Genomic DNA, 23,506 nt, shown 5'->3' with positions numbered 1-23,506 from the left:
CCCATCTGCACTGCAAGCATATGCCCCTTCCAGATTAGGGAGAGTTACAGCTCTGAGAGACAGACGGTAGACTGAGAGATCAGAGTCCTGCCCGCACTATTGAATGTAGACAGGCAACGTCGAACCAGTGCTCAAGAGAGAGAGGTTAGTTTAGCAAGTGTCTACTAGAAATCGTCTTGGTGGTGGAATAACATGGGCAAGAAGGGCTACACAATTAGGAGAATGGAGTGCACAAGTGAAACTGCAGAGCCTCCTGTTCAAAAGTTACCAAGAATTTCAAGCCCAAGAGAGCAACATGTTAAACCAAGTGTGGGGCTCCAAACACGGCCGGTGTTTGGGGAGAGGAGAGGAGAGAGGAGCAGGGAGTCTCCCCTTCCCCACTCCTAAGTGACAGACCGATGGCATGGGTCTGAAACCCTTAGTATAGCTGACCTATATTGACCCGACGGTGAAATGATTACAGGTTTTCCTAGCCTCACACAGCAGCTTAGACACAGGTATTGGAGGCTGTTTAATGACAGGAAATATGTATGAGCCCATCCCCGTTTAACCAGCTTTGGTTGCTTTTTTTTCTACTAAGGCAATGTATCTAGCTTTCTGATGATTATCTGAACCTGGCAAAATAATCTCTGGGGTGCAGGGTGCAGGGTAAAGTGTAGATCCTTTATCACCTTCAGTCCACTTCCTAAAGATGCACTTTGCTTCCCTCCATCCTCTCCCCAGTTTTTATGAAAATCCATCTATCGATGACCCATTCTACACTTCTTCGTGTGCCATACATGCTACCTTGATTTGTGGGTCTGATTTTCCTGGCTAGCGGTAGAACTTCAGGTTTAGCCTTACAAAGTCTATATAGTCTTGTTGATTTCTACCTTGTATTTCACCTCACTTCCTCAATTGTTCAGCCGTTTGGCAGACTTGATACTCTGCCTTTTTTGTGTACTGATTACGCTGTCTGGCATGGCATCATCTGCAAACTTGGTAAGTCAGTCATTCTTAGATCTTCATCCAAATCCTTCATCAACTGTTGGTGAAGGTGCTGTTAAGTATAGCTCCTAATGGTGTCCTACCTAAAACTTCTTGCTCACCAGCTGAGGACTCAAATGAAGACGGGACTTTTCTGAAAAGGACATCATAAGACTTACCTTATTGACATCTATTAACATGGTACCATCGGATGGACCAAAATCATGGCACTGCACAACTATCTGCTTCTCTCTGATCTACCAAGCGGAATAGCCCTCTCACAGAAAGAAATGAGGTTAATTTTGCTGCTTCTCCACAAACCCCCTGGGAGACCCCGCTGGCCTGTCACTTGGTGTTCTAAATGCTTGCGTGCCATCTGTTTAACGATCAAATCCAGAGATTTGTGTCCGGACCAGTGCCGAATGATCTTTGAAAGATAATTTATATGAACTTAGATTGTGCATTTTGGAGTGAGGAGACCTCTCTCCTCTCTCCCAATTATTGATCGTTAGCCCTGTGCAGAGAACGCTTCCAAGTTGAGCTCTTGGCACGAAGCTCGTTGGGGTGTCTGACCTCATGAACTCCGCAGGCAGCACCCCACACCGGGGAGGAACCGAGGTTCAGAAGTGGGGTCTCAGTATTGACACTCAGCCCAACTCTGTGTTTGGGGCTGAAGGCATTAATCTCTGCATCTCAGTTTTCTTCCTTTAAACAACAGAGAGCTAGCCAGGCACCAATGGCTCACACCTGTCATCCTAGCTACTCAGGAGGCTGAGATCTGAGGATCACGGTTCAAAGCCAGCCTGGGCAGAAAAATCCCCATGAGACTCTTATCTCTAATAAACTATTCAAAAAAATCCCAGAAGTAGAGCTGTGGCTCAATTGGTAGAGCACTAGCCTTGAATAAAAAAGCTCAGGGAGGGCTCCAAGGCCCTGAGCTCAAGCCCCAGGACTTGCAAAACAAAACAGAGAGCTATGATAGTCTCTTAGCACCGGGTACGACGGCAAATAACCACTCCATTTGTGGCACTGGCTGTTTGCCATAGTTTCTCACCAGGATCACTGTTATAGATGTAATCTCAGGACGATCCTGCATGGCCGCTTGGGTCCTCCTTTAAGTATGTTCATCTCACGCTTGTAAGATGCACAATGTGTTCTTACAGCTTTAGCTGCTTGTCTCTGCTTCCCGTGGGGTTGCAGGCTCTCTGTGGACAGAGACTGCAACCTCTTCCAGGTCAGAGGATCAGAATTTAGAAGCTAGAATACAGATCACTGTTGAGAAGCTCTTCTACATTAGTCTTTGAAGTGCATTATGCCACAGGTAAGCTGGAATTCTGTTGTTGAATGAATTCTTTTTAAGGATGTCCTCTCTGGGGATTGCCTCCACTGCCGAGTGGCCAAACTGAAACTGGCTGGGCCTCTTAAGAGGTTGAGGGAGACCCTCCTAGAACAGGCAGGAATCGCCGCTCCAGCACTGCCTTTATCAACAACAACCACAGTATGAGTGGAGGTAATGATAGTAATATACTTTGGGAATTTTGAATTCACTTGAAAGCTTGGTAGCAGCCCTTCTGCCAATCCTAGGGCTTGAACTCAGGGCCTGGGCACTGTCCCTGAGCTCCTTTTTGCTCAAAGCTAGCACTCTTAACCATTTGAGCCACAGCACCACTTCCAGCTTTTTCTGTGTATGTGGTGCTGAGGAATCAAACCCAGGGCTTCAGGCATGCTAGGCAAGCACTGTACCACTGAGCCACCTTTCCAGACCTACTATATTCAAGCCATTCTTTTCCCAGTTCCTTTTTCAATCTACCTTTGCTAGTCTTAATTTTCTAGTGCTGGGGATGTAATCCAGGGCCTATCGCCTGCTAGGCAACTGAGCTACCACTGAGCTCCATAGATTAGTTTTCCACTTTATTTTTGGAGCATCAGACTTCTGGCCTAGATAATAACCTAATTTTACTTTAAACGGTGTTTACCTTTTATCAGCCTTACCTAGTCAAGGAGATGGAGCTAATTAGTTTTTGTCGCTTCTTAAAGCGCGTTTGTCACTATATCCACATTCCATGGTAATCTTTGAATCACATCTGATTATCTCATTGCGATACCCAGTTCTCCCATTTTCTCATAATATTCAAAATGAAAATACGATATGAATTATTCATTATGATACTGCATTTAAAGTATTAACCCAACATTAGTTGCAAATTTGGAGCATATAACAATCATAACAAAAGCTAACCTGATTATCTGTTGTGAATTATTTTCATATCCTTACTGGCATTGTCATGTGACTTAATTTCCTTGTGGACAGAAACAGGTTCTTTGTTCAAAACTGAGTATCTCTCCTGGGTAATGAAGAGTGATTGATTGGTTCCTGGAGTCGTATATTACTGATGCTTGTTTTTTTTTTCTTTTTCTTTTTTTTGGGTCTGGTCATGGGGCCTGAACTCTGGTCCTGGGCGCTGTCCCTCAGTTCTTCAGCTCAAGGCTAGGGCTCTACCACTTGAGCCATAGCACCACTTCCGGCTTTTTTCTTTTTGCTTATGTGGTGCTGAGGAATTGAACCCAGGGCCTCATGCATGCAAGGCAAGCGCTCTACCACTGAGCCACCTTCCCAGTCCCCTGATGCTTGTTTTCTAATGCATATTGCTGCTTCTCCATTTCTCAACAATCATAAAGAAAATGATTTTGTTGTTGTTGTTGGTAGTGGGGCTTGAACGCTGGGCCTGGGCGCTGTCCCTCAGCTGAAGCTCAAGGCAAGCACTCTGCCACTTGAGCCACAATGCCACTTCCAGTTTTCTAGTGGTTCATTGGAGATAAGAGTCTCACGGACTTTCCTGCCCGGGCTAGCTTTGAACTGTGAGTCTCCTGAGTAACTAGGATTGCAGGTGTGAGCCACCGGCATCTGGCTAGAAAATGAAGTTTTTGCTGTTGAACTTTTAAAACCTGTTTTCCAAACACAGAAAATTATACCAGCAGAATTGTGGTTCCTGTTTCCAGGACAACCTCAAAAACAAAAATGTAGGTTTCATCTCCTCACTCAGAAAGGCAAGTCCTGAGAAACACTTCTTTCTCCACGTAGTAACACTTCCAAACCACAGATCTGGGCTGTCTAATTGGAAATGATCCTGATCACTAGTAGAATTTTCTATAACTTCTCAGATGATAATTAATGATCAGACAGAGCCTCATGACTGCCTCTTGAAAACAAGATGATTATTCAGTTGCCAGGGCAAAGTTTTTGTTTCTTTTTCCCCCCTCTAATGCTAAGGAAGAGAAAAAAGTAAGTTAGAAGGGTTGTTTTTTGTTATTTGAAAAATGATTTGAAAATTATTTTTTTAAATAAGATTGTATTAGTTATTAGACATGGAAGATCTATCTCTACACCAAAACAAGAAAGGAAAACATGAAATCTAAAGACAGCAGTCTATTCTTTAGAGCTAGTTTCTTTGTTTCTTCAACAAACAAACGATAGCTCAGTAACCTTGGATACATGACTTGAACTTTTAACAAGTGGAGGTGTTTTCACCCTCTCCGAGGGTTGTGTCTAGTGTTAAAATTGAACAAATACATAAATCCATCTGAAAGTTGGAAAGGAAGTTAAGTAAGGGGCCAGGCTTAGTGTGCAGCTGTGTGTGTTTGTGTGTCTTTGTTAGTCTGTGTGTCTGTCTTTTTTTTTTTTTGGTCGGTGGTGGGGCTTGACCTCTGGACCTGGGCACTGTCCCTCAGCTCTTAAGCTCAAGGCTAGCACTACTCTACCACTTGAACCACAGCACCACTTCCGGCTTTTTCTGTTTATGTGGTGCTGAAGAATCAAACCCAGGGCCTCATGCATGCGAGGCAAGCACTCTACCACTGAGCCACCTTCCCAGCCCCTTTGTGTGTGTGCCTCTTAAACCTGTAGGTTGCCATGAGTATTGTGGTGTCTCAGCAATATGGTAAAATAGCCGAGCCACACTGCTTGTTGGCTGATAGCCATTTTTCTTGTCAGCCATTCCCACTCTCCTCTGTTCAAAGGCAGATTTCTAATACATTTCCCTTTTCTGATTGATACGCAGCTGATTTATGTCCCCAGAGGAACAGGCTCATCCAGGCAGTTGTGATTCCCAGTACCTCTAACCAAGAATGTCTGGGGTGCATCTTGGTTTTGATCGTTCCTTCATCCACAGACATTTCTGGGTCATCCACCCTGTGCCAAGAATTGTGCCAGACCCCGGGAACCCGGAAATGAATAAATATAATTATTTTCAATCAGAGGGAGACAAGTAAATACAAGAATAATGTTAAGAGTGTCTGTGATGGGATGAGCCGAATTTGGAAATCTGAGGAAAAAGCAAGCTGAGCTCCATTTAGACACTGCTTGGGGCCAGGGATTCCATAAGAACTCTGGGAAGCTTACAGCACTGCCCAAGCAGCAGGTGGATATAGTAGTATGCAATGGCATCTTGGGAGAGAGGAAGGGAGAGAGAGAGAGAGAGAGACAGACAGACAGACAGACAGATACCTTCCAGGCTTAGATATGGTAGATTCAAGAGAGACTTTGAGATGAAAGCTGTTCACAATGCCTCAATATAGATGTAACTTGTAGTTCTTGGAACTTGTGACTAGCCGGGGCACCAGTGGCTCATGCCTGTAATTCCTAGCTACCCAGGAGGCTGAGATCTGAGCGTTATGGTTCAAAGCCAGACAAGCAAGAAAGTCTGTAAGACTATTACCTGCAATTAACTGCTCCAAAACAAACTGGAAGTGGCTCTGTGGCTCAAGCAGTAGAGCCTAGCCTTGAGCAAAAAGAGCTCAAGGAGCTGGGACATCAGTGGCTCACACCTGTAATCCTAGCTACTCGGGAGGCTGAGATCTGAGGATCACGGTTCAAAGCCAGCCTGGGCAGGAAAGGCCATGAGACTCTTACCTCCAATAAACCACCAGAAAACCGGATGTGGTGCTGTGACTCAAGTGGTAGAATAGTGCTAGCCTTGAGCTGAAGAGCTGAGGGACAGCGCCCAGGCCAAGTTCAAACCCCACGACTGACAAAAACAAAAAGAAGAAAGAGCTCAGGGTCAGAACCCAGACCCTGAGTTCAAGCCCTGGGACCAGCAAAAAATAAAATAAATATTGTGACCAGGTTGGAGTCCCTAACTCTATAATGGTTTTATTCTTCAAGTTTGAGGCTTTAGACTATATAAAATAGTCTAGTAATTTAGTAATTTAATATTAGGAATTTTTCCTCCCTGATAAAAAAACTTCATATTCATTAAACCCTTCAGAACTTGTTCATATCTCACCCACCACCGGAAGTGGCCATGTGCCTAATCAGATGAGGGGACTGGGACTACCTGTTTGGCTTAGATACATTACGACTACCCAAGGGAACTGGGGGGGGGAAGGGTAGGAGGTCGAGGGTGCTCCCAGAGCATGTGACAGTGGGCGTGTTGGGGGGTGGGGGGGAACAACTGTGTCTGGTAGACAGCCACCAGGATCTCCTGAAATAACTAAGCCACAGCATCCACTGACTGCCCATCTGTGGAAATCCGAAAAATAAAACCGCCTGACCATCTGCCTCAAGACGTGGGGGGAGAGGGTGGGAGATGAGGAGCCATATCTGGTGGACAGAAATTTAGAATGACCCTCCTACATTTCCTGGTCACAAAGAAAACTTTCACAGTCAGAAAGGGAGAAAGAAGTTCTAGAACTCTGGTTTTCCGTGAGGGGCAATCCATTCACCCTTCAGCTAAAAAAGGAGAAAGACATTGTTCTTCAGTGAACCCTTTTGAGACACTGCCAGAAGCTCTCACGGAGTCTGGAAGGAAGCTTTGGAAATGGAGGTTTTAGAGAGGGGAAGGAACCAGCTGCCTTAGAAAGACGAGGCAGATGCACAGGCTTTTGGCAGCTTAGCCCAAGAAAATGCTGGCTTTTTGCAGCTCCTGGTTAATTACGATATTTGGCAATTCGCTCTTTGGGCAAATGCTAGGCGGGCAGAACTTTATGCAAGAAGAAGTTTGACATTTTTTTTTCTTTCCTCCATGTGACCTAGAAGGATGCCCTTTGAAGGCTGGATGGGTCCATCCTGAAGCCAGCTCTGTCCTTGGATTGACACCACAGATTCTCTGACGAGAACATGCAGTGAACACCAGTGCCGTCTCTCGTCTTAAGATGTTGCAGGTCACATTCCTGTTTTCCCCATTTGTACAGACAAGGAAAGGCCACAGAATTCACGAGCTTATTAATTTCTAGTTCAGGCAGTATCTGTCTTCAAGCCACCTGCTCCTGATATTTATGTTTACTCTCTGTTCCTTCCAAAAAATAAAAGGCAACTTGTAAAGTTTCTTACAGTGCCGGCATCGAAACACTGCATGGAAGTTGTCACCACAAGTTAAAAACATAATCTAGACTGGAGCCAGAGATAGTACATTTGCCAAAAAAGTGTTTGAAATAATTCAACTCTTTTGTCTGTCTCATTAATTACTATCTGCTTATCATCTGTATATAATAATTCTATTTTCTGTTAAAGTGTTTCTTGGTGAGGGTATACTAAGTCTAGGAATTACTGTATCTTTTTCTTTGCTTGTGTGTGTGTGTGTGTGTGTGTGTGTATGTGTGTGTGTGTGTACACACACGTGGATTCTGAGGCTTGAACCCAGGGCCTGGGCGCTCTCCCTGAGCTCAAGGCTAAGTGATCTACCACTCGAGCCACAGCTCCAGTTCTGGCTTTTCTTTTCTTTTCTTTTTTGGTGGTTTATTGGAGTCTCACAGATTTTCCTGCCCAGGCTGGCTTCGAAGCACAATCTTCAGATCTTAGCCTCTTAAGTAACCAGGATTACAAGCATGAGCTACTGCTGTCTGGTTTTGTGCTGTCAGCAATACAGACAAGGCAGATCACAATTGAAAATTGGTGACATTTCCCTTTTTTTTTTTACCTCTGTGTTGGGGGAGATGGTGTCAGAGCCTCTCTGTACCTGCTGAGCACTACTGCAGGCACTCACTACCCAACTGCAGGGTCTCCTAGGCTCTGCCAAGACAGAGATTCCCGCCCCCCAAGAGGATGGTGGGAGCCTCTCACCCCTCCCCTAGGGCAGGGAAACTTAGCGCCTCACATTCTACAAGCACTAGCTCTTAGAGTTCCTCTCTAGGATGAAGGTTCAGATGCCCCCATTGTTTAATGCCTTCCTTTCCTTCTGGATTTTATTTCTCCACTCCTCTGCACTCCACCTACATTCAGACCATTATCTCAGACTTGCTTTCTTTTCCTTCTTTCCTTCCTTCCTTTCTTCCCTTCCTTCCTTCCTTCCTTCTTTCCTTTCTTTCTTTCTTTTTGTCGTTCATGGGACTTGAACTCTGGGACTGGGCACTGTCTCTCAGCTCTTCAGCTCAAGGCGAGCACTCTACCACTTGAGCCACAGCACCACTTCCGGTTTTCTGGTGGTTCATTGGAGATGAGAGTCTCACTGACTTTTCTCCCCTGGCTAGCTTTGAACCTTGATCCTCAGATCTCAGCCTCCTTAGTAGCTAGGATGACAGGTGTGAGCCACCGGTGTCTGGCCAGCCTTGCTAGAAATGACTCCTCTAGAGTTAAACATGGCTTAGATGAGAGTCCCTCGCTTTTTTTTTTTTTTAATCTCGTGGTAGCTTGGCACTGGGGCTATAATCCTGCCTGTAATCCTAGCTACTACTTAGGAGGCTGAGATTGGAGAATTGAAATTCAAAAGGCCAGTCTAAGCAGCAAAGTCTTGATAATCTTCATCTCTAATTCACTAGCAAAAAGCCAAGCTAGAGGTGTGGTTCAAGTGGTAGTGTCAGCTAAGCTAGCAAGCTAGATAAGCACAAGGCCCTGAATTCAGTCAGACCTGGTATTGGCACTAGAAAAAGTCATGTGGTTGGGCTGGGAAGGTGTCTCAGGGGTAGAGTGCTTGCCTTACATGCATGAGGCTCTGGGTTCGATTCCTCAGTACCACACAAACAGAAAAAGCCAGAAGTGGTGCTGTGGCTCAAGTGGTAGAGCACTCGCCTTGAGCTGAAGAGCTGAGGGGCAGGGCCCAGGCCCCATGACTGACAAAAAAAAATAGTCATGTTGTATGAAGCTTGACTGTTCTTTTGGGTAACAGTGGATAGCCGGGCACCGTCATCCTAGCTATTCAGGAGGCTGAGATCTGAAGATCACAGTTCAGAGCCACCCTGGCAGGAAAATCCATGAGACTCTTATCTCCAATAAACCATCAGAAAACTGGAAATGATGCTGTGGTGGCTCAAGTGATACAGCACGAGCCTTGAGCTGGAGAGCCGAGGGACAGTGCCCAGGCCCAGAATTCAAGCCCCACGACCGATTAAAAAAGAAGAAGAAGTAGTTGCCCTGGTTTGGCATCAGCTCCTAATGCCTATAATGGGGAGGAGAGGATCATGATTTGAAGTCAGCCTGGGCAGAAAAGTTGACAAGGACATTCATAGGTGGGCACAGTGACACATGCCCGTCCATCCCCAGCTGTACGGGAAAGTAAGATTGGAGGAGCACAGTTCCAGGGCAGCCCAACAGAAAAATCCATGAGACTCCACAGAAAGGAAGCCAGGCACAGTGGCCCATGCCCGTGGTCCCAGCAGACATCTTTGATTCTAAGCTACGTGGGAGGCTAAGATGAAGAGGATTGTAGTTCTTGGCCAGCCCAGGCAGAGAAGTCTGAGACTACTTCTCCACAGAGGAGGTTGATTCCAACAGAAACCCTCAAGTAGGTGGGTTGAGGCTTTGACATGAACCCTGAGGGGAAAGCAAGACCTTATCCTAGAAAAATAGCCAGTAAGAAATGGGGTGGAAAGCATAGCTTCGTAGTGGTAATGCGCCAGCCCAGCAAGCCTGAGGCTCTGGGTTAGAATCTCCAGTACTACAGGACAAAACCCTCAAAAGGGAGAAAAAGAATGAAATAGCTTTTTCTTTTTTTCCTCCTGTTGTCATGGGGCTTGAACTCTGGGCCTGGGCGCTGTCCCTCAGCTCTTCAGCTCAAGGTGAGTGCTCTACCACTTGAGCCATAGCGCCACTTCTGGTTTTCTGGTGGTTCATTGGAGATAAGAGTCTCACAGACATTCCTTGCCTAGGCTGGCTTTGAACCGTGATCCTCAGATCTCAGCCTCCTGAGTAGCTAGGATGACAGGCGTGAGCCACCAGCGCCCACTGGTGACTTTGTGATGATTGCCTAAGTGTTTGCAATGACTTATGGTCATGGAGGATGCTTACGTGGCTCAGGCTCCCAGGTGTGGACCGAGCAGGTGCTCTGCCTAGTTTAAGGGCCCTGAGGTCCTTCCCATCTTGGAGTCCTCTGATGGCCCCCTTTGTACCTCTTTGCCTGTGCATCTCCACTTATTTTCTTAACTTCCCTCCTGGAATTGTTCCTTTGGAATTTTTCATTTTGGCTTTAGATTTTTTTTCTTTTTTTTTCTTTTTGTCAGTCGTGGGGCCTGAACTCTGGGTCTGGACTCTGTCCCTCAGGTCTTCAGCTCAAGGCGAGCACTCTACCACTTGAGCCACAGCGCCACTTCTGGCTTTTTCTGTTTATGTGGTGCTGAGGAATCGAACCTAGGGCTTTATGCATGTAAGGCAAGCACTCTACTACTGAGCCACCTTCCCAGCCCCTGGCTTTAGATTCTTCTTTGTGAACTCAGAAGCCAGGGATTTGACTGATCTTTTCTGTACTGATTCTCTCTCTCTCTCTCTCTCTCTCTCTCTCTCTTCCTTCTAAGGCCATGTCGGCTGCTAAGTTGATCAGGTAACAATGTGAAAGAGTACACAGAAGTTTTGGGGGAAGTAACCTATGAATAATCTCTCAAACATTTCATATGCCCCGTTTGCAGAAAAGGTGGGCCCAGTTTCAAGGGGCTGGCGATAACCATGGTCACCCCCTAAAATTTACAAAGTCTATCTCCCAAGTGTGTCCATCTATTTAGATAGAAAGAAGCATATGGCATTCAGGAGAGAGGAGCCGCAGGGTTGCAAGATGGCGAGGTCCCCAGGGAAGGCCCGTCTTGGCCGTTGTCATGGAAGGTTCTCCCGACCACTTGCAGGCTCTGATAAAAAGAAACATGTGTCACATTTCTCCGAAGGGTGACAGGCTGAGAGCTGCAGACCCAGGGGAAAGCTGCTCACTTGGTAAGCTCCAATATGGATCTCCTATTAGGCAACAGGCCACGAGAGTGTCTCGTGTCAGTTCAGGGCCACGGGTGTAGCGAGCTAAAGGTCTGGGCCAGCTCGAGAGGATTATGGTAGATACCCACCCATCCACCCATCTTAACAGCCGGGGCCGGGGAGTGGGGGGGGGCCTGGGCAAATGAGATCTTCCACCTTATCACCGGACTGCCAGATGGGGCTCAGGTAATGACACGTAAGACTTCTTGCTCTGCTACACGATGGTTAATACTCACCAGGAGGAGAAAGTAAACATCTTGAAAGTTTTTCTTCTGTAGCATTTGTGCCTCCATAGCAAGAGAACAAGACACATTTCCGGCCTTGTTTTTTCATGCTTCACCACTGTGCCTGTCACAAGTGCATGCTAGCTGGGACACGGTTTCTGGAAAGGCGCAGCCGGGAAGATGTCACTGAGCTTTGCCTGCTGCGTTGTAGCCTTCGGAAGTCTACAGGGAAGGGCGGCTCCTGTGGCATTTCCAGTTCATGCAGGCGCAGACCCTGCCAGTCTGGGTAACAGGTCATTCTGTTAGAGTATGTCCATCACCTAGCATGAATGTCAGTAGACGTTACTTCATCGTCAAGACATCCACGAGGTCTTCTGAACCTAACAAAACCAGTGCCATGCACCTGCTTGGGGAAGGAAAGCGCATGTGCCAACTCTGTAACTGCGATCACGTTGGAAGACACCTGCACTGGCAGAGGGGCCCGGCATCCTCTCCACCGCTGCCCACTTGGAAGCAGCCGGGGCTGCCAAGGGCTGTCTCCTGAGGATGATTCTAGATTAGCATGAGCAGACCAGGGAGGACACTGACGATAATGAGACTTTCAGTAATGGTCTTCTCTTGGCTGGGAAGGTAGCTCAGTGGTAGTGTTTGTCCAGCATGCATGAAGCCCTGAGTTCGACTCCTCAGTACCACATAACACAGAAAAAGCCAGAAGTAGCGCTGTGGCTCAAGTGGTAGAGCATTCACCTTGAGACAAAGAAGCTCAGGGACAGTGTCCAGACCCAGAGTTCAAGCCCCAGAACTGGCAAAAAAAAAAATTAAAAAAAGTAATAATGGTCGGGCTGGGAAGGTGGCTCAGTGGTAGAGTGCTTGCCTTGCATGCATAAGGCCCTGGGTTCGATTCCTCAGCACCACATAAGTAGAAAAAGCTGGAAGTGGTGCTGTGGCTCAAGTGGTAGAGCACTAACTAGTCTTGAGCTGAAGAGCTGAGGGACAGCGCCCAGGCCCAGAGTTCAGGCACCATGACTGGCAAAAAAAAAAAAAATAATAATAATAATGGTCATCTCAGAAGTTTATCTCTTGAGACGTTGGGATGGAAATGTGATCCATCTGGTACTGGATCTTTCCCAGCACTGTAGCAGGAAGAGAGCATGTTGCTGCTTTCCTGCTTGGGTTCTCAGCTTTCCCGGACAGATCTAGCTAAGAGTGGCTGCGTACAACTGGGTCGATTTTTTTTTTTTTTTTTTTTTTACTATAGACCCACCGAGAGACATGGGAGAGGAAATACTACATAGCAGTGTATGAACTGCAGCATCAAAGCTTCCGGGTCCCCGAGTGTGACCCAGGAAGTACATTCTGCCTGTGGTATGGCTGGAGGAGATCCTGTTTTCTCCACAAGAACAATGCCTGGAGGGCTGGCTGCCCACAGTAACTCAAGAACAGTTGACAGAATAGCGTGGATCGAATAGTAGACCCCTCTTCTCTTAACGTTGAATGGAGCTAGTATTTGCTAGAATCCAGGAAGCAATTTTAACATGAAACGGTATTAACATATAAATTTAAAGCACGTCTTTGTACATTTGCTCTGTTGTTTGAGTAGATGGCCGCCATTTTCATGTCCCCTGGTTTTACAGCCCCTTTATCTTTTTTTTTTGCATACATCATATCCATAACACTAATTTTTTTGTGTGTTTATCTTCTGGTAATACACAATGCAAATTGAGCAATGTGAGCTCAGATCTTCCTCGCTTGGCTTCCAAAGTAGCTGAGATGCCAGGGCAGGACACCGGATCCTACATGCTGAGGGAGATGAGGTTTTGCTAACTTTTCACCTAAGCTGGCCCCGACCAAGATCTTGCTGTTTAATAATCTCTCCATGACTAGGATAAAGGCATGTACCACCATGCCCTATTTATGATTGAGTTAGAGCCTGGGCTGGCCTCAAACACGATCCTCCTGATCTCTGCTTTCTGAAGAGCTGGGATTACACTAGACATCTTTAGATTTTTTTTTTAACATGTTGAACCATACTCTGAATTGTTTTGTCAAAACTGGATAGCAATTTATTTTGCAGAATGTCCTTATCCAGCTTTTTTTTTTTTTTCGGTAAGCATTTTCCCAGCAAAGATCACTGATAATTATCCTTCATCAATTTATATCCACGTAAGTCTGAATTAATGACTGCACACAACTGTCATGGGTAGACTCGAGTGTAAACACAGTGTTTCTGGAAGTTAGTGAACTTGCCAGAGAGGCCTCATAGCCCTGGGCACTGCTGACAACCAGGGCGTCATGAGCCATCTGTTAGACACCGCTGGAGAATGAGGACTGATTTATCGGTTGCTCCAAGGGCCTATAATTAAGAGCGTGTCTACTGTAAATACATTTTAATTAATATGCATAGGTAGCATCTCTGAAAGAACATCTCTGCAAAATGTTTTTCTAGTGCAAGCTCTGCAGAGCCTACTCTTAATGAACAGCCGGAGCCACCTTAAAATCAGCAGCATCTGCCTGAACGCATAATTGGTGCTCTGCAGTGCTTTTCTCCAGCCATCCTGTCTACACTGTGGTCCCCTAATTGATTTGCTCATCAGACTACTTTTCTTAAACGGGAAAGAGCAAATGTTTTGGTCCAATCCTCATTAAGTTATCACAATTTTTTTAAATTAATGATTTGGAGATTTACTGAGCTCTCCTATTTATACAGGCTAGAGATCCTAAATACCTCTTTTAATATAATCAGCGATGCTTTCCTTCTCTCAACGCTTTAGTAGTAGCAATAAAGTATGATAGGTGAATGACAGTCTATTAAAAATATTCTCCCGACTGATAATAAATGGATGGATTTGGAAAATTTTAGGACTGCAAGATCAGGAAATGTATGCATGTGCGTGTGTGTGTGTGTGTGTGTGTGTGTGTGTGTGTGTGTGTGTATACATATGTATGTACAGAGTCAGAGAAGACAGGAATGAGATAGTGATAGGCAAAAAAGAAAATAAGACGCAGGTAGATAGTTGAAGGTTTCATATTTTATATATACTAGAGAGAGAGAGACACAAGGAGTAAAGCAGAGATGACTGGGAACACAGAGGACAGACATAGAACACAGAGAGAAACAATGCGAGAGAGGCCCAGTGAAATCAAATGACTGGTGAGACACAAGAAGGGCCAATCCCAGCAGTGCTGTTTGGCACAGATGTGGAAGGCAGAGGCCCTGAGGAGGCCCTGTCACTGATCAGGACAGGAAGAGGACCCAGGAACACCCAAGGAAACAGCATCATAACAGGCAGCAAGAGCCATATGAGCTCAACGCAAGCTATGCACCTATTAAGTGGTTCTATACCACTGATTTAAATGAGTTTTGTGTTTTTTTAAAAAAACCCTAAATGTATTTACCTTTTTTTTTTTTTGCCACAGAAAGGTATTAAAGGAAATCTCTGTTGGAGAACTAAACCCAAACGAGACCATCCAGGCCAGTTTGGAAGCCCAGCTCCTTTCCAAGCTAGACCATCCAGCCATTGTCAAGTTCCACGCAAGCTTTGTGGAGCAAGCTAACTTCTGCATCATCACAGAATACTGCGAGGTGAGCTTCTTCTTCTCTCCCGAGAGCTTAATAGAAATCTGGGTCATAGTAAAAAGCCTTATGTAAAGAGATGACATCTCCAAAGTTCAATTATCAAACCACAAGACAGACTTAATAGAGACCTTCATGTCTTGAAGCAAAGAATAACCATTCCTAAAAGACAGACAAAACTCATTTCTAATGAACAGTCTGTCCACCGTGGCAAACTCAGTCACAGGGAATATATATTTTAAGATCACTGAAGTGTCTTCTTTCTCCAAGGGATGATCAGGAAAATCACTAAGGTGATGAGACGGATAGAGTGGTGGTACTTCTGAACAGCCTCCCTGGCAATAGGTCTCAAAGCCGGGTGAAATGACAGACATTTGCATGCATAGCTATGCTGTGATTCAATCCTCTTTCTTTAATAGGCCATCTTGTACTGATACCTCTGCTACTGCTTTTGGCAGGGTGAATTTATTTGTTGTTGGTGGTGGTTGTAGGGCTTGAACTCATGGCCTGCACGCTGTCCTTGAGCTCTTTTGCTCAAGGCTAGCTAGCACTCGACCACTTGAGCCACCGCTCCATTTCCATTTTTGGAGTGGCTGATTGGAGATCAGAGTCTCATGGGGACTTTTCTGCCCAGGCTGGCTTCAAACCACGATCCTCGGGTCTTAGCCTCCTGAGTAGCTAGGATTACAGGTGTGAGCCTCAGACACCTAGCAAAGTGAATTTTTTAAACAGCTCTATAGTCTTAGAATACTTTAACTTGTCATTAGTACCATCCAGTAGAACTTCCTATAATGGTGGAAATGTCTATATTGTATTGTCCAGTACAGGGGTTACCAGTCATACCTGGCCTACTAGCCCTTGAAGTTGAGCTGGATGCTATTTTTTGTTTAATTTAAATAATTTAAAACAATCCTGTATAGCTAGGGGCTACCATATTGGTAGGCATAGATGATGTACCTTAACTATTTTTTTTGTAATTTTTGCATTATTAGACAAATTAAAGAATAGCACAATGAACACTGTTTACGTTTCCTCCAGATTCCCCAGTTTTTCCACATTTGATTCATCATGCTATTTATTTATCTGCTCTATCTTAACTATTCTTTTGTTTTTTTTTTCCTGAACCATTTGAGAATAAATGTGTTATGATTTGGATCTTGGCTGTCCTCTGAAGGCCAGGTATTAAAGGCTTACTTGGCAAGCATCCTGACAGTGGGCGGAGCCTGGTGGGAGGGAGGGAGGTCCCTGGGGCGTGTCCTGTGAGGGATGTCGGAATGTTAGTCTCCTCCACTACCCCTCTGCTTCCTGGCTGCGCTCAAGTGAGCAGCTTTGTTCCAGCACTGCTCCCTACCTTGATGTCCTGCCCCTCCCACTCACACCCCAGGCTCAACAGTGATGAAGCCAGACAACCAGCCCTGGACCCAAATCTCCAAAACCAGTGAGCTGAAACCTTTCCTCCTCTGAAGCCGAATATTTTGAGGTATTTTTGTCATAGCAACAGAAAGCTGATGAGTGCAAAGTTGCTGATGAGACGCTTCTTTGTCCCAAATACTTTCTGATTTGTTAAAAAGCGAAGAACCTTCTCCCAAGTACAGTACAACCGATTACAGGAAGCTCAGGAAATTAACACTGACACAACTGTGACTGTGTAATCCCAGCACTTCTCAAAATGGGATCCCAGACCAAGAGCATCCACATCGCTAGGGAACTCGTTGGCCTCCAGCCCAGTCATACTGAGTCAGAATTCTGGGGGTGGGGGTTCAGCCATCTGTGTTGTGACAAGCCGATCAGGTGAGTTGGAAGTAAGTTCAAGTTTGAGAATCACCCCATCAAACTCACCATCCATATGTAAACTCAGTCTCTTTAGCTAGAGGAAGGACATTTCTATTTTTAAAAAAAATGTGTGTGTCTGTGTGTGTCTGTGTGTTGGTAAGGATCTAAAACCAGGGGGAACATCTGTGTTAATTTTTAAACACTGGGCTGCTCTCCAGGGTGGAGCTGAGGGTTCCCATCGCCGTTGCCATGGTGATGGCTGCTGGCTGCACTGGAGACCAGCTTGGGTGGGTGGGGGGAGGTCTTTGGTCCCCTGAGCGGTCAGGCTGCCACTTCCCAGCGTCCTGAGGAATGGCACATACTGTCTTTGAACCTGAAATGTAGGGAAGGGTTTGGTAAGGTTGAACAGGGCAAAAGGACATTTCCATTAAGGAACAATGGGATAACAGGCTCAGGGGTAGAAAAGCACGCCGTGATTGTTCAAACATTAGGCGAACATATTTTCAGTGTTGGGTTAAATGTGAAATACAGGGTCCATTTATGTCATCGTCTAATGTCTTTTCTCCACGTGTGGCCAATAGGCCACCTCCAGAGTCACCTAGGAATATCCAAGTTGTATGTTTCCAGCAAGCAGCTGGCTGATCTAATACACTCTAATTCACACCCCATTGGGGGATGTTTATTTAATGGAGATGTGGCAGGGTAAGGGAATAGCATTTTGAGATATCGGCCCAGTGAATTAATAAGAGACAGCCTTTTAATTTTAAAGCAAGACAAGTAGGGCAGAATGATTTTTCATGCTTCTTCTAGCCTTCAAATGCAGAGATGGTTTTTTTTTCCCTTTGTATATTCTTCTCCCATTTCAGATTTGTATCTGGGCTTCTTCTGAGAATGTTCTACTTTGGTCTTTTAAGCTAGTTGTTTTTCTATAGACAGCTTTAAAAATGGATTAATTTTTTTAAAAATCAAATCCTTATAGGATTTAACTTTTTCATGATAATCAAAGATGACGTTTAAAACACTGTAGTTGAGTCTTTATTTCTTGAAAGCCTTAGTATTTCAAAGTTCTCTGATGTCGGCTATCTACGATGAGGAACTGAGGCTAGACCATTAATCAACTAATGGTAGTTTGGGCTATAGAATTTTGAAACTTTAGAAGTTAACATCAAGGCTTTTGTCATAACTTTCAAGGGGTGACATTAGTGAGGGAAAGTATTTTCTCACAGCATTACAGACTGATGGAGGCATCAATGATGGTTCAAGTTCAAGTCTGTACTCTTCATTAAAGTTGTTCTGCCAGTAAAAAAAAAAAAACATCCACATTTCTCAAAGACAAGAAAACAAAATGAACTGAGACTGTGATCAGAACTTAAACTGTGATGTGGCAGCTCAGCCAAAGCACTTAGCTTTGACTTGGGAGGAAGCTTAGAGAAAATAATAAATGTTTTTCATATTGCTAGGTTCAAATCAGACTATATCACAAAAAATTGTATTTCTTTCTCTGTCATAGCCAAACATAATTTTTGTCTGAACCCGTGCTTGATTTGTCTCCCTTAATTAAATCCTTAGAAAATAATCCACAGAGTATTTATTAAAGAACACATTAAGTACAAACAAATAGTTTTTCTTGCAGATAAGCATACAAAATGAAAATTGTAGGAGGAGGGATTTACATACAAGACCCAGCTCTGTGATGTAGTCTTTTGGTGTTCCATCAAGAATGGATAACGTTTCCTCCAGAGGGCCAGGGTGTGTTTGTGTCTCTCCTTCTAACATTTTACTTACTAGAGACTGGTCCTTTTCCCCCTCAATAATGAACTTGTGTAGTTACAGGAAAGCAAAACAGGAAGCAAGCATACAACTTGTGTTCAGTATTTGAGGAGAGAGTTGGGTGCTGGGGATGTGGCTTGGTGTGTCTTAGCATCCACGGGACAGGCTGCATGAAGAGATGCTGGCCAAGCTGTAGTAAATGTCACTGGACAGTATGGCCTCATATGGTAAAGGACTCAAAAGAATAAAATGCAGAAGCAGAGAGACAGTGCAAAATCCTACAGTCCTTCAAATGGGAAATAAAAAGGCATCATTGTAGTTTTAGATAAGGTGATGATGTACACAGGGATTACAGTTACAAAGGTCAGGTAAAGAGTACATTTCTTTTTTCTTTTTTTCTTTTTGTTGGTCATGGGGCATGAACTCTGGACCTGGGCGCTGTCCCTCAGCTTTTCAGCTCAAGGCTAGCACTCTACTGCTTGAGCCATAGTGCCACTTCCAGTTTTCTGGTGGTTCATTGGAGATAAGTGTCTCAGAGACTTTACTGCCCTGGCTGGCTTTGAACCACGATCCTCAGATCTCAGCCTCCTAAGTAGCTAAGATGTCAGGTATGAGCCACCTGCACCCAGCAAGAGTACATTTCTTTTTTTGGTGGGGGGGAGTCCGGTCGTGGGGCCTGAACTCTGGGCCTGGGCGCTGTCCCTCAGCTCTTCAGCTCAAGGCTAGCACTCTACCACTTGAGCCACAGCCCCACTTCTGCTTATGTGGTGCTGAGGAATTGAACCCAGGGCCTCAGGCATGCAAGGCAAACGCTCTACCACTGAGCCACCTTCCCAGCCTAAGAGTACATTTCTTTTTGGACAATGTCACCTCTTCCCTTGCTCTCTCCCACTTTTTCCCTCTCATTCCCACCCATTGGTTGTATAGTTCATTTTCAACATTAGTGTCCATTGAGTACCACTGCTGTACTTGTTCTCCTAGGAATGCTATTTTAAAGCAGAGACAAATGCCTCAATTTCAGGATCCTTATACTTGGGGCAGGTAATTATGTGTGTGGAAGCCATGTTCATAAAAGACAACTATGCTTATGTTTGGCCTTTGGAAGAAATAAGCATTGGGTGAATAGAAAGAGCTGGGAGGCAGTTTCAGTGATATTTCTCTTTTTTTCTTTTTTGGTACTGGGGATTGAACCCAGGATGTTGCACTTGCTAGGCAAGCGCTTTGCCACTGAGCTACATCCCAGACCAGTAATATTTCTTTAAAGTAAGTTTTTCTTTTTCTCTTGCTCTTTCCCTTTCTTCTCTCCGTCTCTCTCTTGCTGTCTCTCCATCCTCATTCCTCATCTAAAACGATTCAGGAAAGAGATGGCGACATTCAATCTTTCTGTCACTGGAGATGTTTTAGAAAATCTGAATTAGGGCTGGGATGTAGCTCAGTGGCAAAAGCACTTGCCTAGCAAGCGCAACGTCCTGGGTTCGATCCCCAGTACCAAAAAAGAAAAAGACAAAAAAAGTACAGTTAAAAAAAACCCAAACAAAAAAAAAAGAAAATCTGAATTATTGGAATAAAATATTGAATGATTGTGGTTTTTGTCTTAAACTCTCTCTCTCTCTGTCTCTCTGGGTTTTTATTTTTTTGGGGGGAGGGGTTGGTCTTGGGGCTTGGACTCAGGGCCCATGCACTGTCACCTGAGCTGTTTTTGCTCAAGGCTAACACTCTACACTTTGAGCCACAGCTCTACTTCCAGTTTTTGAATGGTTAATTGCAGATAAGAGTCTCATGGCCTTTCCTATCCAGGCTGGCTTTGAACTGTGATCCTTAGATTTCAGCCTCCTGAGTAGCTAAGATTACACGTGTGAGCAACTAGCACCTCATTTTCTCTCTCTCTCCCTCTCTCTCTCTCTCTCTCTCTCTCTCTCTCTCTCTCTCTCTCCCCCTCTCTCTCTCTCTGTATGATGGAAAGCTTTGCAAAAGTCTTCTTAGATGGAAAAACAGAACTACGGCTGAAAACAGTGTATTTGCATATATTTATAGCTCCTCTTTTGTCTGAAGGGCTTTCATGTTTTGGATGTACATATGGCAGCAGCAGTGTGGTTGATCCAACAGAATTATGGTAAACTTTATAGAGGATTTAGCAAGTGAGAAGATGTAAAGGCAGGTTTGAAGAAGGAGAAGAAAACAATGGTCTTTTCTTGCTAAGGCATCCAATGTTTAGCTCCCTATATTTTTATATTCCAACAAGCGTGGATCTCCTTGGCCCAGAAAATCCAGCAGGCCAGCGGTGCTTCAGCTAGGCCGCAAGTCAATGTTTGATTGTCTCTGCGTGGAACGAGGGAGAATGCTAAGCAAATATTTAACACACATTGCGCCAAAAGGACATTTTTTTAAAAAAATGCATTATGGGGTGGGTTTGGGGTGGGGAGGGTAGTCGTGGAGATGGGAGGGCAGGGATGGTAGGGGAAAAACAGAGAAGGAGGCAACAATGCTTGATAAGAAATGTACTCATTACCTTGCTCGTGTAACTGTAACCCCTCTGTACAGTATTTCCACAATAAAAAAAAACTTATTTAAAAAATGCATTACACTCCCCGATAAGTGGGGACTTAAGAAACAAAGAACTCCCACTCATCTGGTTGAATCACTACCAAATATCCCCATGCTGCTGATCACATATATGGTATATAACATGTTATATGTTACAGACTGTGATAGACAATTTGCTCCAGGAATGTTAGAATGAACTTGTGACTTTAAATGAGCATCATTATTCCACAATACTGTGAATTTCCAGAAATTATGTAATCACTTAATCACAATCAAAAAAAAAAAAAAAAGAACCTCGGGGAAGGGAGGGAGGGAGGGGATGGTAGAGGGAAAACAATGGAGGGGGTAACAGTGTTCAAGAGGTAGTGTACTCATTGCCTCACTCATGTAACTGTAACCCTCTGTATAGTATCTTTACAATAAAAAATTAAAAAAATTACAAAAAATGCATTACAAATGAATTAGTCAGTTGACCTCATGTTGCTTGACAACAAGTGATTTCTTTCTCTTGGATTGTCACATTGCCTATGAATGCTTTCCCTTTGTATCTAAGGAGGACTCTTAAGGACAGGTGTGTGGATAGCTTCATGCTACTACCTCTCGTGTCTCCTGTGGATGAAGGTCCCTGTCCCCCTCTCCATGGAGGCTGCAAAGACCAAACCCAGTTGCTCTGTTCTGATTTTGCTGTTTTCCAAAATTAGATTTATCTCCTTCCACGAGGTAGTGCCTGCTCGCTCAGGCCGGCACTGGAAGCAGAACTTGGGCTGTCCTGGAGATGGAGCCTAGAGCTGAGCTGTTAGAAGCAGTGTAAATGTGTGTTCAGGCCTTAGAGGTCAAGGCTGAGGCCCGGTGTCGAGTTTGGTAGTTGTAGAGTGTGTAAGTCTTACCTTCTCACAATATGGAGTCAAGTCCAAGACTTGACTTTTTTTTTTTTTTTTCAGTTGGTCGTAGGGCTTGACTTCTGGGCCCGGGCGCTGTCCCTCAGCTCTTCAGCTCAAGGCGAGCTCTCTACCACTTGAGCCACAGCGCCACTTCCGTTTTTTTTTTTTTTGGTGGTTCATTGGAGATAAGAGTCTCATGGAGCTGGGTGCCAGTGGCTCACACCTGTCATCCTAGTTACTCAGGAGGCTGAGATCTGAGGATCGCAGTTCAAAGCCAGCCCAGGCAGGAAAGTCCGTGAGACTCTTGTCTCCAATAAGCCACTAGAAAACTGGAAGTGGCACTGTGGCTCAAGCGGTAGAGCGCTCACCTTGAGCTGAAGAGCTGAGTGACAACACCCAGGCCCAGAGTTCAAGCGCCATGACCGACCAAAAAAAAAAAAGGCTCGTGGCCTTTCCTGCCTGGGCTGGCTTTGAACTGTGATCCTCAGATCTCAGCCTCCTGAGTAGCTAAGATGACAGGCGTGAGCCACCAGCACCCAGCGAGAGCTTTATTTAAAAAAAAAAAAAAAAAAAAACCTCAACGGATAAACATATGGATGGTTTTTGCTATTTTTGTTTCAGGGTCGAGATCTGGACTATAAAATTCAGGAATGTAAAGAAGCTGGTAAAGTCTTTCCAGAAAATCAGGTAGTAGAATGGTTCATCCAGCTGCTGCTAGGGGTAGACTACATGCATGAGAGGTAGGTTCACTTCCAGGAGCAAGATGAAATGGGGGCTGGGAAGGTGGCTCAGGGGTAGAGCGCTTGCCTCGCATGCCTGAGGCCCTGGGTTCCATTCGGAAAAGCCGGAAGTGACACTGAGGCTCATGGTAGAGTGCTCACCTTGAGCTGAAGAGCTGAGGGACAGCGCCCAGGCCCAGAGTTCAGGCCCTATGACTGGCCAAAGGAAAAGATGACAGGAGGAGGGACTTGTCACACACAAAAACTTTTTTTTTTTTGCTGTCTCACTGCTCTGGCTGGAACAGCTCATTTACATACAGGCTCCGCCAGCTCACAGGCCTTCAGACTCAGGTTAAATCACATCATTGCTTTCCTGGGCCTCTAGCCTCACAGAAGGAAGATCATGAGGCTTCTCAGCCTTCAATATCGCATGAGCCAATTCTCAGTAATAAAGTGTATATATGTATATATATATATACATATACACATATATATATATATGTATATATATATATATGTATGTATATCAGATCTGTTTTTTCTGGAGCCCTTACTAAAGCAGTATGCTAAGAGAAAAGATAAAGACAACCATGGGAAAGCTAAGAGGAGCCAGGTTACAGAAGGGTGGAAAATTTCCACTGGCTCCTAGGGAGCTTGTCTGTACTTGTTTAATTTTTTTTATTTTAATTTAGAATAAATCTACAGCATATGGCACTGGTATATAAATAATGCCATTAAAAGCCGAAAACATCCACTGATCACTCAAAGCTGTCTTGAGCGTGTTGCACAAAAATTCACTCCCGTTGGAGAGGTGAGGGGTTCATTTGCCTCAGTGTTAGAGGACTGAGCAACCTCTTTCAGTGAGCTCAACTTCGCCTGGCCCACAGAAATAG

The 23,506-nt window shown here is 44.8% G+C and overlaps 1 protein-coding gene across 1 annotated transcript in view; it reads left to right on the top strand.

The window, feature by feature from the left end:
• The window catches only part of Nek11 (NIMA-related kinase 11), a 115,698-nt gene that overhangs the window by 12,927 nt on the left and 79,265 nt on the right, over positions 1 to 23,506 (top strand). The window contains exons 2-3 of the mRNA XM_013028041.1: positions 14,770 to 14,935; positions 22,516 to 22,634. Of these exons, the coding sequence (XP_012883495.1) occupies positions 14,770 to 14,935; positions 22,516 to 22,634 (285 nt within the window). The remainder of the gene's footprint in view (positions 1 to 14,769; positions 14,936 to 22,515; positions 22,635 to 23,506) is intronic.

The sequence above is a fragment of the Dipodomys ordii genome, unplaced genomic scaffold (genome assembly GCF_000151885.1).
Source record: "Dipodomys ordii isolate 6190 unplaced genomic scaffold, Dord_2.0 Scaffold107, whole genome shotgun sequence".
Taxonomy (NCBI): Eukaryota; Metazoa; Chordata; class Mammalia; order Rodentia; family Heteromyidae; genus Dipodomys; species Dipodomys ordii.
The sequence above is the reverse complement of the archived record's forward strand: the minus strand, read 5'-3'. Positions and strand labels throughout refer to the sequence as shown.